The sequence below is a fragment of the Mastigoproctus giganteus genome, chromosome 11, assembly GCF_048544385.1.
Source record: "Mastigoproctus giganteus isolate SK-2022 chromosome 11, ASM4854438v1, whole genome shotgun sequence".
NCBI classification, from domain to species: Eukaryota; Metazoa; Arthropoda; class Arachnida; order Uropygi; family Thelyphonidae; genus Mastigoproctus; species Mastigoproctus giganteus.
Window position 1 is genome coordinate 27,366,469 of NC_143585.1, and position 15,031 is coordinate 27,381,499.

The window sequence follows — 15,031 nt, forward strand, 5'->3', positions numbered from 1 at the left end:
CTGTTCTCATTCCTGCTACAATATCGAATATCCTAACTTTATTTTTTTTTTTACATAAAATAGATCCACTGAATACTAATCAAACCAGCCATATGCTATTATTTCACACTTGATTGATAACTAAGCTATTTTGGACTCCATTCCACAAATCCTGGAGAAAAGCATGGGAAACCACAATATGTACAGATTCTAGTGCTGAAAAAAAATTTATGAATTTTAAACTGTATATTTCTGAGCCATTTTGAGCAAATTTCTGCATTTTATTTTGTTTGAGTATATTCTTACATAAATAGAATAAGTGAATTTGCCTCTCTCTTAATGCCAAATTTAGTTCAGTATTGTCACATCCAACACCAAATCTGAAAAACAAAATTAGAATAGACTTCCCACAATTTTGGAAGTCATTCTCTTAAGGAATCTGATATGTTTTTCTGAATTTTTTTTTTAATAGATCTAAAAAAAAAAACCTCTTAAAGAGATTTGTTCAGATTAAAATAAACACTGTATATTTTAACATTCCTAAATTTTAAACTGCATATTTGAGACAATGTCACCACTAGAATGTGTGTGTGTTAGAATAATGAAATAGTTGAAAAAAGGTAGTAAAAAATTAAGAAATGAAGCAATCATCAGAGGCAGCAAAATGCACTCTTCCTCTACATGATGCCCGAAATATATCTAACATTAAATATAAAATCAAACTAATGCCAATATAGCACAGCAAAAACAATAAATTAAACATAATTAAATCAACGGGGGAGGGATAAAAGGTAACGAGACTAAAAATTGTAGCAGAAACTCCAAATAATTTAGAAAATCCAATTAAGAATCATAAAAATTCATTTAATTTCAGCACCAATTACATAAAAATTTAATATTTTTATTTTTCGCTGCATAAGGATCACCGTTATTCAAATCCTCTGCATTGGCGGTATGGTCAGGGAATCGCCGCGTTTCAATTGTTAGACAAATCTCCGCACTGGCAAACCAATTGAAGGATCAGTCCACCATCCAATCAGGGGATTCTTAATTGGATTTTCGAAATTATTTGGAGTTTCTGCTACAATTTTTAGTCTTGTTTACCTTTTCTTCTCCCTCCCTGTTGATTTAATTTATTATTTCTGCTGAACAGTTGTGTGTGTATATATAATTTCATAAATAATTTCAGCTTTTTTTTTTTTTTAATTCAACTCCTTTAAAGCTTTCAAATGAGTCACCATACAAATGTTTAGTTTCCAGACTAGAATTTATAGAACAATTCCTTGGAACTTCCTCTGAATCTAAGGAAACAAAGTTCCTTGCATCTCTGGAAACTAGGAATCTATGTGGTGACCTGATTAAAGTATATATAGCTTTTAAAAGCTTGAGTAAACTAAACTGTGAAGACATTTTTACCCCTTCTTAGAAAAGAAACACAAGGGAATGTAAATTTAAATCAAAAAAGGATGGTTGCAGACTACATGCACAAAAATCTTCATTCAGCCAGAAAATAACTGTTGGAACAAACTTCACTGAATGTTGAGGGAATGAGTAATTTGGGTAAATTTAAAGGTTTGAACTTCCTTTAAATTAAATTTATAATTCTCTGAGCAGTGCAAATAGGCTATTAGAACAGCTTGTAAAATTCTGTCAATGATATACAAGAATTTTTTTCAGCAGGAAAAAGAGGATATTTATTATTCTGTTATATAAAGAGATGGTTAGCCCACATCTAGAATACTGTACACAGGTCTAGAAACCTAATTTTAGAAAGAACAGAGTATTCCTTAACAAAAGGTTATTATTATAAAGAAAAGACTGGAGTTCTGTAAACTGCAGTTCTCTTAAATATGCATCTGTGATGATTTAACTGAAGTCCATGAGGCTTTAAAAGAGCCATAAAGTAAATTGCTGATGGTATCTACTCTTTCTGAGATGAAATACAAATCTAAAAGATTGGACAAAGGCATGGGGTAATTTTTCCCTCCTTTTAATGGCTGATGTATAAGCTTACTTCCTTGCATCCTTTTTGCCAATACTAATATTAATTTAGTTACAGTAAGGTTCTGACAACTTAATCATTCTCGTGCATTTTTCTTCTTGGCCACTATGCTTAGTTCATTTGACATCCACTTTAGTCAAACCTTAATCTTTGTTTACATAAAAAGCTTAGCTTCTAGGATTTATTCTCTGAACACATCCCATTTGTTATTAAAAAGATAAATAAAATATCGCTTAAGCCCACTAAAACAATTTAAAGTGTGGGAAATTAAGGGTTATATAACACTTCTCACACACATTTATACTTACAGCTCCATTGGTATCACAAATAACAAGAAGAACAGGAGTATCATACATGGTCATATTTCTGTACAACGTTTTTAAATTAAAACCATGTTTAGAAGTACTATAGATTAAAGTCCATGGATAGCCTACTGCTCTGGCTGGTAGATGCTTGGAAAGCTGTAATAAATAAAATTAAATTCTATGAAATTCTGGAGGGTTATGCAATAAGTTCAATAACTAATTAAATTTCTACCACTATATCATATAAGAGATATGTTTTATGAGAATGCAGCTTCTTTGAATGGCATTATGTATAGGATTCTAATATAGGATTAAGTATTAATTACAACAAGTGTTTCTTGACTTGCAAGAGATTTTTTACTTAAATGAACATACAGATTCTACAAGTCTAACATTTCATGGAGTTCCTCTCCAATTCCTTGGTGCCTGCAAAGCTAGAATTTGAGTTAATTCTATGTTAAGGTTACATAACAATTTTACAAAGCTGTTGTGGTGACATGTTTGTTTGGTGGCATGGAGTTTAATGGTAAAAAGGCTATTTGGACAAAATTATACTTTATTATATTGTATATTATATCAAGTTATTTACATTGCAGAATCATCTAGACAAGCCTTCAGTAATAGTTAAGACAGCATGTGTTTGAGAAAGAGAAGTCTTGTCTGACCAATTTGATTGGATATGATGATGTGGTCACAAAGGAACTCAATGCCAAAAATAATTTTGATATCATATACTTGGATTTCAGGAACCCCTTCTGATACTGTTGCACATGGAAGACTGCTGTACAAATTGGAGAGGTATGGCATTAAGGGCAAGTTGCTACAATGGATAAAGGGATGGTTGAGTGTGAACCAACAGAGTGGTAATCAATGGACACTGCTCTTCATGGACAAATGTTTAGTGGAGTTCCCCAAAGTTCAGTGTTGGGTTCATTGTTGTTTTGTATATTTATCAATGATATTGAAGGTATATCAGGTTTAATGTCCAAGGTTATGGAGTCTTGTCAATGATGTATAGGAATTTTGATAGCAGGGACAGGGAAGTGATTACCCAGTTATACAAGGCAATGGTCAGGCCACACCTAGAGTACTGTGTACAGGTCTGGAGGCCTCATTTTAGTTGTGGAAGTTGATAGCCTAAATAAATTTTAGGCTAAGCTAGATAGGATTTGGAATGAATGGAGGGGTGAAATGGGAGTTTTTTTTTTTGCTCATGCTGCAAAAGTTTGCTTTCTTACGTTGTATGCCTCTACTAATGCTTTTTTCATTTAATGAATTACTGATCCAGATAATAATTTGATTTCAACATTCTTTCAATGTATATCTACTAATGCTATGAATCAGAACATTCATAAAATTAATTTCTTCTTATAATACCGAGATTAAAGAAATGAGAATCAAGCTTTTCAGGGTTTTAAATTTTTTTAATTGGAAGTTGTAGATCTGCTGTCATAATTTAGGTTTCCCTAATGAGATACCACTGAGGACCAATTTCATTTTGCATTCAAATTTGGCATCTGAAGTTTGAATGGATACAAGTTGTAGAAGCTTCCAACAAGAAATTAAAGGTTCTTGGTGGTATCTAGTTTTTTCTATTGGGAAAGCCTGATTTTAGCACAAGACTGCAATATGAAACCTATATAAAAACTACACAAGATCTGGTCAAAAATTTTCAGTGAATAATCCTTTAATTCTTGAATGCATAGCAGTAGCTAAAAGATTGAGCAGGCACACATACCAAGTTTGGTATGTGTGCCTGCTCACACACTTTTCAAAGTTTAACCCCACACTTTGAAAATGAATTTGATGCTTTCCACTATACTGGTGCATCAACTGGTTGATTTGTTTTTCTCATTTGTTGAGTGTACTGAAAATGACAATTTGAAAAATATATGAACATTGTTTTAATTAAAAAAAAAAAAAAATCAGGAATGGAAATATGAGAAATGTCCATTAGTTTATGGACATGCTATAGTGAAAAAAATGGAAAACTTTGTCACAAAGGCAAAAATACATGGCAGTCAAAAATCACATGAAGGTCAAGCTGATTGCATTTTTTTTTTTTATGAGTGGATCAATCTTACTGAGTGGATCAATACAAGCAATCTTATATATAAAAAATGATGAAGAAATTTCAGAAGTAAAAAATTCCAAAAATGCCAGCCATAATGATATGTCTCCTTTACCAGCTTAAAGCTTCACAAGCTGAAAATGGTAAATTTAGAGAAAGAATAAAATAAAATTTGCATAATTATGTACTGGTAGAAGTTGTACAACATACAAAAGAAAAGAAATGAAAATTTGGGAAGATTATAATGAAAAAAAATTTGGGAAGATTATAATGAAAAAAAATTTGGGTGCCAATGCTCATCTTTTCAGGGGTGGCTACAAGGAACAAAAGTGGAAAAAGAAATCCTGGATTTGATCCTCCTAAACCCAGCAAGGGGCTGAGCCAAGCAGCTGTAGCTGACATAACATGACAGCCAGTAAACACTGCTGATCAGTAGAGCAACCTAAAGCCTTAAAAAGAGGGGGATTTATTAAAAAAAGCTAGGTTTTCTTTGCCTGCTGTTGTGCCTTATAGCTTTAGCTTTCTTCTGAAGAGATGAAAATCAGCAGTTCAATTTTTCATTTTACTTCTTTCCTAGTATCTGAAACTCATTTCAGCTTAGTTATCACCTTGTGATAACTAAGCTGAAATGAGTTTCAGATTAGTTATCTAAAAAAAGAAAACAAACTGCCTCAACTAGTATTTTTGGACTTTTGCTTCAAAAATTTCTTCAAGTCATTCTTTATACTTTAAATGTAAGCAGACTTTTTCTTAAAATTCATTACTGTTGTCACTCTGGGTCAACAGAATGTTTTGACTGAATTTAAGTTTATTTCCAAATTCAGTCAGCACTGCCAAGAATTTTACACATACCTTACTACCAACTTCAAGAAAGGGCCTTTTATGCTTAGTTTTTCATTTTATAATGTGATAATCTTCATTTAACAATTTCAGTTTTTTTTTTACTTTTATACATTTAAAAGAAATTAAATTTGCATTAAAAATTCTTTTAGCTGACTGGCAATGGAAAGACAAAATTAAGTGTTTGTGATTTACCATAAAACTTTATTTGTCCAATATACCTATGAATACAGGAACTCCAACTTACGTAAGGGTTGCGTTCCGCAGAATGCTACGCAAGTCTGATTTTACGTAAGTCGGAAATTCTTCCATGCTTGTGCAGCACTCTCAACTGTGCTCACTGAATTGATTGAATCAAAAAAAAAAAAAAAAATTCAACGAACATGTAAATAGAATTATTTACTGTATTTATTCAATTTATCTCATGCAGGAAAAATTACAAAAGCGTGCAATTTAAAAAATTTTCGAAATCATAAAATTACAAAAAAGAGGAAACAGGCATAATGTCAGTAAGTTTTACCTCTCGAGTATCGCTGCCAGAATCAACATCTTCAGCTGATAAGTACACTGCTGCAGAGGTTGAGGGCTGTGGAGATTTAGAAGGGGTCGGCCACTGAACCTTACGAAAGAACATTAATGGATGACTGGACAGTGGCTTTTTTCTTTTAATCATACATTTCTTTGTAGCAAGCAAGCATACCATTTACTCCTCAACTTTTAAGAATCATTCACTGTCAGGATCCATCTTCTCAAACCTCGCCATTGCCATCTCTCTGGTGATGCAGCGTCTCAACTCCTCATTTGGTTTGTCTTGAGCTTTGTCAGCATTTTCTTCTTTCACTATTGCTGCCTGCAAGTCAATAAGTTCTTCGTTAGATAATTCCTTCTCTTCTTCCTCCTCTGTTAGCTCCTCCACATCTTTGGCAATCTCCAACTGAAGTAGCTCTGCAACTTCTGCAATCTTATCTGTAACCTCGTCATATGATTCATCTTTTTCAAATCCTTCAAAGCTTTTTACATGCTTTTGCTTGGATGGTCATTAGACTCGGGGGTACTCGCTTCTGAATAATTTTCCATCCGTATTATTAATAGATGTTCCATTTTCGATATAGCACCTGAACGGTGTTTTGTGACACTGTTGATCTTAAGTGCGTTGATCCTTTGACATGTTCTTTTATACACAAACTGCCCTTTAAAATAGTATTCACTGTTGAAGCAACGAGACCTAATTCCCTTGCAATAGATGAACTTTGTCCTGCTTTGTACTTAATCATTTTCATTTCTTAATCAATTTTGTTTTGTTTCCTGCCAGCACTTGCACTTTCCATTGGTCCCTTTCCTTTCACAATTGTAATAAATAAATAGGAATGAAGAGAAGGTTCTGAAAATTTCTTTTTATATGATTGAAGATTTCAGTGAAGGAGAATGCATTTCACCATAATAACGTAAAAACCCATACAATTGCAGTTATCAGTATTACGGAAAATGCAATAAGATAGGGTTTACTACCCATTTATAATAGATTGCACTAACAGAAAAGCCCAATAAACCGGAAAGTGCAAATTGTTTTATGGTCACGACCTCCAGAAATGTGCTTTAGAAAAATATCACAAAGGCATTCAAAACTTAGAACAGAACATATGATAACAATGAAAGGGTAGTGCAATTTCCATCATAAATATGACTTTTAGAGAGATAAATAGCATAGTAATATAGCAAAATTTAACTTCCAAAGACTTGGAACGAATTACAAAAAAAAAAAAAAAAAAATTTATTGGGTTTACATTACAATATTTTCATGATACCTCCATTTATTCCTATGGGTTGAAAAATATGTTTCCACGATTTTTTTAAAATTTGCACCGCCTGGCAAAACCTTACGTAAAGTCAAATTTCCGTAAGTCTAGTATTACTTAAGTCGGGGAGTTCCTGTATTTACTCACATTTTGGCAATGAAAAAGTAATAACTGATGTGAGAGAGAGAGAGAGAGAGAGAGAGAGAGAGAGAGAGAGAGAGAGAGAGATCAACTTAAGTAATGACTAGAAAAAAAAAAAAAAAAGTGTGTATAGTCCATTACTACCTCCTTCATGTGTTCCTCTTCTAAAATATCTGAATTTTCCAACAGATCTGGCAGAGGAAGTTCAGAAAGATCCAAACCAGCAACCTTATCAGCATCACTCATTGAAATTACCTAAAAAAATTAAAAATAACAATGCTATTCAAAAGTTTAAGTGTTAACTGATATTTTGAATACAGTTAATTAAACTTGTTAAAATTTATGTATTCTAGAAGAAAATTAGATTGCTGTAAACAGATTAATAAAATAACAGCATGGATCTTGCCATTGTTCCACCTGAATCAATCTCACTAATAAAAAAGCTAAAATCATCCTAAACACAAACCTCACAAGCTCTTTTCTCACATTTAATATTACTTATTCATATAAAAGTAGTAGTGGCATGTGATGCAAGAAAGCAAGTGTATGAGCTTATCCAGCATCAGCCAAAAAAAAACAAACCACCATTCCCTCCAAATGCCTGTCCAGTTCCTCCTTAAATTTATTCAACCTATCAAGGTTGAATAAATAGAGAAATCATGGGGTAATTTTCCCCATGATTGGAGAATTCATGTGGTACTTTTCTACCCCATGAGCCCTAGCGTAGAAAATTCTACCCCAGGGCTCATGGGATAGAATTTTTCTCAGTGTGGTCTGTGCTGTTATGTTGTTGTTATTTTGTTTTTAGGAGCATTAGCAACTAAGGCCATATTGCTCCAGGAATATGCGGTGTTCATTCCCTGACCTTTCCGCACCCTCCATATTTGGTGGTGACGGGCTCGAACCCCGGTCTAATCAAGAAGCGTGTGCTATGCACTGCTGCTCCTTCCCACCTGGCTACGGAGGCACCGGTCTGTGCTTGTTAATAGGAGAGATTGCTTCTACAGGAATGGGATATGCTTAAATAGAAAAGGTGCAAGAATATTTGTTGATGCTACTGAGGCAATGTTAGGTGGTTCATAAAACTGTTAGTTTGTGGGGGGGGGGGAATTGACAGACTAACAGAAGCCACACGCACAGGTGAAAGTGATTCTTGCACTGCTTCTTTTGGAATGAGCAGCAGCATGGAAAGAAAGGTACTGAGGATTTCAAGAACTGTTGGGAGTCATGGAACAAAAATGCATGGGCCCTGTTAGGGTAACTAAGAGTAAGAACAGGTGCTTGTATACATATTATAATTAGCTATATGGTGCAAGGAAGCCTGAGGCTTATGCTGCACCAGCCAAACAGAAAAAAATTTTCTGAATTACCCAGAGAGAGAGAGAGAGAGAGAGAGAGAGAGAGAGAGAGAATCACCAAGAAAGAGAAGAATGATGATATCCAGCTCAGGACCCTGGGTGTGCCAAGCCCAAACTCACCAGATGGGAACCTCGCATGTACACCAATGCATGAAAAAGTAAAAAAAAAAGTTGATGAATTTAGTGCTGGTCAAGACATCAAAGGCTGTTATGTTATTTTTTTTAGGCACATTAGCAGCTAAGGCCATATTGCTCTGGGGATATGCGGTGGTCATTCCCTGACCTTTCTGCATCCTCCGTATTTGGTAGTCACGGGCTCAAACCCCGGTCTAATCAAGAAGCATGTGCTATGCACTGCTGCTCCTGCCCGTGGAGGCGCTGACATCAAAGGCAGATATAGTTGGAATATCAAGAGGTGTGGTGTCACACAGATATAAGGAATGCAGAATTGGAATTTGGGCAGCACACTGTGTGCAGAAAGGATAAAAATGGAGGGGTCATGCTATTAGTTAAGAAAGTAAATCTAAGGAAGTGCATCCAGTAGACATGGGTGGATAGTGCAATGTTGAGTCAGTTTGGTGTGACATAAGCACTGGAAAAACAAAATTGAGAGTAGGAGTGTTATACACCTAATGACTCTGATGAGAACAATGAACAACTGTACAGAGAAATAGTGGGCCAGTAAATCAGATTGTCTTATGACTGGAACTTGGGGATTGATCACTTGCACACATTAGCAAGACTTCTGTAGATTCAATGGATGATTGCTTTACATAGCACCAGCATGTTCAAGGGGCAACCAGAGGGAGTAATATTCTGGATCTGATTATCAGCAGTGATTATTCATGCATTAAGAAACTAATTAAAGTGAAAGATGTAACTACCATCAGGGGTAAAGGGAAGGTTTTTGTTTTCACAAAGGTGGTCTCAGACAGTTTAAATTCCATACAGTGGGACCGACTGATTATGTTACCAACTGCAAATTCTAAATGGGAAGCATTTAAGAAATTAATATTGGAAGCTACAAGGCTTTTCATAACAAAGAAATACTGTTCAAGGTTTAAGCCTAAATGGATGTCAGATGAACTAATGAGACTAGTGGCAGAGAAAAAAGGTGCACAGGATGCATATATATTATCAGGAGACAGAAGCCTATGGTAGATATAAACTAGTCTGCAATCAAAGTCACAAAGGAGGACAAGCAAGCGAAGGCAAATGAGAAATCTCAGACAAAGGATGCAAAGAAAGAAAATAAAGACATCTTAGACTTCTAGAAGGAAAGGGATGAATCAGATTGGTCCACTTGATATTGATGGTTCAGGACTTAAGGGAGGAGAATGTCAGAAGTTTATCAAACTGTAACAGGGAGCTAAATGATTTTGTAATAATTGAGAGCAAAGTGGAGGAGAAATTGTTGAAGATAAATATAAGAAAGGCAACTGGGGTGGATGGAATCTATCCAGTTATATTAAAGGAGGATCAAAGAGGGACAAATAATGGGTTTGTTAAGGGGAAGTCTTGTCTGACCAATTTGATTAGACACTGATCACAAAGGAACTGGATGCAAAAAACAATTTTGATATCACATACTTGGATTTTAGGGAAGCTTTTGATACTGTCACATGGAAGACTACTATACAAATTGGAGCAGTATAGCATTAAGGGAAAGTTGCTACAATGGATAAAACAATGGTTGAGTGGGATAAGACAGTGGTTATCAATGGAAACTGCTCTTCGTGGACTAATGTTATTAGTGGAGTTGCTGAGGATTCGGTGCTGGACTTATTGCTGTTTTTGGTATTCATCAATGATACTGATAAAGGTATATCAGGGTAAAATGTCTAAGTTTGCAGATGATATGAAGGTTGGCAGGGTTGTTAATGACAGTAATGATGGTATGCAACTGCAACAGGATCTGAAAAAGTTGAGCAGATGGGTTGAGGTGGCAACTGAAGTTTAACATTGACAAATGTAAAGTACTGCATATGGGTAGCAGTAACCAGAGAGTAACATATAAACTGTGCAGTACTGTGTCAGGGTAGTTGAGAATGAAAAAGACCTGGGAGTAATTGTACAGTCAGATATGAAGTTTTCTGAGCAGTGCAGACAGGCTGCAAGAGTTGTTCATGGTGTCTTGTCAATGATATACAGGAATTTTGCTAGCAGGGATGATTATTCCCTTGTATAAGGCAATGGTCAGGCCACACCTTGAGTACTATATACAGGTCTGGAGGCCTCATTTTAGGAAATGATGTAGAGCTGCTGGAACGAGTACAGAGAAGGGCAATGAGATTGGTGAGTGGAACAAAAGGTTAGCGTTACCAAGAAAGGCTTCAGTTCTGAAAATTGCAGCTTCTGGAGACTAGGCACATGCAAGGTGATCTAATAACCCCAGGGGCTCACAAGTGGTGAGTATGGGCTTGGCACACCCAGGGTCCTGAGCTGGATCTCTCTCTCTCTCTCTCTCTCTCTCTCTCTCTCTCTCTCTCTCTCTCTCTCTCTCTCAGCATAAGCCTCAGGCTTCCTTGCACCATATAGCTCTAATAATTATTGAGTTGTATATGACCATGAATGGCTTGAGCAAGCTCAATGCTAATGGGATTCTACCTCTTGCTCAGATTGCTTGCCTGAGGGGAAAAATTCAAATTGAGGAAAGAATTGCAGAATAGATGTGCAGAAATTCTGCCAGCAGGTGGCTGATAGCTGGAACAAACTTCATCTGTTGTAGTGGAGGTCAACAACTTAAATAAGTTCAAGCCAGAACTAGACAAATATTTGGATTGAATGGGTGGGTGAAATGGGTTTTTTTGGCTGATGCTATATAAACTTGCTTTCTCACATCACATGCCTCTAATAATGCTAAATCAAAACTGCCAATTCAGTGACAATTTAATAAATTAGGTATACATTTTATTTTACATTTTTTATAATAATCCCAAAAATGAAAGGTTATTGAGCATGCAGTAGAATAGTACAACTTATGGGTAGTGAAGGCAAAGTATACTAGTTGACTTTTGACTAACTTATATAGAGTGATTATAATATTCAGGAAATACAAAAAGACTGAATGAAAATTTAATGAATTAAGCATTTAGTGTTTGTTAACCATGATGTTTTTTTTTTCTATTAAATTAATTTATTTTAAGGCGATTTAACTCAAAGAGATGATATATAATGTGGATATATACTCCCACCTAAGAGCTTGGAATCACAGCAATAAGTTTTTATTAATTTGTTGAAAGTAATGACAAGTTTTAACATAAAAATACAACACAAGGTATTTAAGATATTTTTATATTAATTATTATAAAATGTACAGCAAAAAAAATTTAAATGATTAATATTAATAACTAACTATATTGATTTTTCATCAAAATATCCTCCAGGAGATTTTTATCACTGCTTTACACAGATGTGAAATTCTGGCAATTAATTTTATAACAGTGGCCTTTACTAACATTATTCCAAGCAATTTACAAGGTTCCCCATAAATTTTGGGAATATAGGCAGACTTAATGGACTTGACAGTCCAGATGATCCCCATAAATGCTGAGTTTAAGTCAGGCAATTGAGATGGCTACACCATAATTTGCAATACTCCCTCCTGTTGTTTAGTTGCTAGAAAGTCCCTGCACAGCTTAGAACTGAGTTTCAGGTCATTGTCATGTTGATAAAATTCTTCCAAAAAGTTTATAAGTCCAGAGGATTTTGCATTATGTTCAAGAAAGTTTTTATAGCCTTTTCTTAAAATTCCTCCAATTCTAACAGTGTCACCCACTGCAGAAAATCAGAAGCAACCCCAGATCTTGACTGTAGGTTCTAAACAATGTGGCACCATTTTCACCCTTCAATTGTTCAATGTTGATGGCTTTTAGCCTAGCTAACAATTAAATTCTGTTTTCTGTGTTCAGTAGGGTTTTTTCAGATCAGTACATGACCATGAAGTCCTGCTTGTTTAAGACAGTCTTAAAGTGGATGTGGACACAGGTCTGTTCTTACTGAACTCTGCTCTGATTCCAGGCTTAGTAAGTCAATCATGTTTAGACAGTGTTATGGTCTTTTCTTCCATTGTTATGCACTGTCATCCTGATCATGGTTTGTCCTTTAAACTGCCAGTCTCCTTGAATTGTTGAATGGTACTTTGTACTCCTTTAAATTAATTAACTTTAAAACAGTAAGGATGATGATTAATTTTAAAATCATCATCCTCAACCACTTTCAATCTATTGCAGAATGAAGGCCTCTCCACCAACTTTCCAGTTCCTTCTGTTTTGTGCAATGGACATCCACTTTCTGCCCACTAACTCTTGAATTTCATCTGTCCATCTCTGTTGTGGACTTCCTGGTTTTCTTTTAGCTCCTCTTGGATACCATTCTGTTATTTTCAATCCATCTCTTGTCATGTCTTCGAGCTATTTGTCCTGCCCAAGTTCATTTTAGTTTGCCCAAGTTCATTTTAGTTCTTTACTTGAGTTTAGTGCCTTATTCATGTGTTTCTCTTCTTAACCAACAGTGATTCCCAATATAATTTTGTTCCATTCTTTGCTGTGTAGTTCTAAGCTTCCCTTCCATTCTTTTGGTGAGCGCCCAAGTTTCACTTCCATAAGTCATTGTGGGGAATATACATTGGTTCATTATTTTACATTTCAGACAAACTGGGATATTGCTCCTGAATACTATCCATCCAAAATTTATCCTTCTCTTTACTTCTAGCCATTTATCATTATTACAGCTAATGACTTGCAAAGATAAGTATATGAATCCACCTTTTCAATTTCTGTTCCTTCAATGATTATATACCTTCCTGTGGCACTCTTGGTCATCATTACTTTTGTTTTAACCATATTCATCTTTAGTTTGAAATCCTTACTAACTTTGCATAACTGATTAAGATTTTCCTCTAATTCTTCGCTGGGATAACGGTTTATGATCACAATGTCATCTGCAAATCATAAATAGTTTAGGTACCCTCCATTCACACTGACTCCTTTCTGTGACCAGTCTAAACTTCTGAAAGCTTCCTAAAGGGGAGCAGTAAACAGCTTCAGAGATAGTGTCTCCTTGTCGAACTCCTTTCTTAATTTTAAATTTGCTGTCTTTTTCTAGTCTAATGAAGGTCACTTTCTCATACATTTTCTTCAAAATCCTGATGTATGGGTATCTATGCCTTGTCTTTCCAGTGCACAAAACATTGCATTATGCTTTATGGAGTCAAATGCCTTTTCACAATCCACAAATGCCATGCATTAAATGAAACAGTTTTTTGCCAATACTTCTCATTGAATAACTTTCTTCATACAGACTAATAATAGCACTTTTTCCTTGCCATGTTAATCACAAAACCCTTTCTGAATGACAGCTGTTCAATTTTAAGTTATAGCATTTCTCCTCTATTTATATTATTGTAAGACACTCTAGAATCATCTACAATCTTCAATAATATTGAAACAATACTCTCACTTTCTAGAATCATTTACAATGTACAGGAATCTTCTACAATGTTCTATCACATTGAGGAGTCTTTAACACTTTTCTGGAATATTTCAAATTTCTTAAATAGAACTCAAGTTTTTGATTTTTATACATAATAGAAAATATTTTAATAAAAATTGGTAAACATGGTGGCCCCTATTTTAATAATAATAATAAAAAAAATTTAAAATTAAGAAAAAAAGAAATGATTCCGAACAGAGTGTGTGTGTGTGTGTGTGTGTGTGTGTGTGTGTGTGTGTGTGTGTGTGTGTGTGTGTGTGTGTGTGTGTCATCCCTCCACTTCTCAAACAACCTACACAAAAATCCTGCAGATGAAAGAAGATTAATAGTATGGATAATTGCACATGTGGTTGGGATGGGATCTTTAAACAGATTAATACTGGATTCTTAATATAATGGCATGAACCTTGCAATTGTTCCACCTGAATTTAACTGTAGGTAGCATCAATTCAGTACTATTCACATACTTATATAATCTGAAGCAGAAGTGCATCAATCCATTAATTATTTGTTTGACATGTACCAGTTTAAATGCTTTATAAAGCTGAATTTTTTTTCTCAAGTGTCATTATGTAGAATTTATTATATAAAAGTTACAACATATCTTTTTAGTCTCTTGATACTATGTTAAGGAAAACAAAGCCAAGTCCCTCACTTCTTTTTTCCCAATTGCCTGTAGAAATTAGGTTACTGATCTCCAACTTTAAGTTATAACAGAAGTCTGACAGTTCAAATTCAAAAAACTGTCGATAATATCTATTAGTTAAAAATAGTGTATAATACCCCACCCCAACCTCTATATATTTCCCTTAACAATTTTAAACAATTGTTTGAAATCTAAAATTCATTAAACTATAACATACCTTCTCTGTACACTACGATGGTTTAGTATAGCCATTTAGGCAGTACATCAACATTAATATTTTAACAATTTTTTTTCTTTTAGTAGATTTAAATATAATTATGAATATTAATGAATTCCTAAACAAACCTGTATAGGTAAAAAAAATAATCTTTATAATTTATTAGATTGCATAATTTAAAAT

At 34.6% G+C, this 15,031-nt stretch overlaps 1 protein-coding gene across 2 annotated transcripts in view; it reads right to left on the bottom strand.

Annotated features, from left to right (window-relative positions):
* LOC150077833 (oxidation resistance protein 1A-like) overlaps positions 1-15,031 on the bottom strand; it is a 374,929-nt gene that overhangs the window by 25,625 nt on the left and 334,273 nt on the right. For both annotated transcript variants that reach the window (XM_090384259.1, XM_090384258.1), the window contains exons 12-13: positions 7,279-7,389; positions 2,290-2,442 (exon numbers count right to left, since the gene is read on the bottom strand). In XM_090384259.1, coding sequence (XP_090240385.1) covers positions 2,290-2,442; positions 7,279-7,389 — 264 coding nt within the window. The remainder of the gene's footprint in view (positions 1-2,289; positions 2,443-7,278; positions 7,390-15,031) is intronic.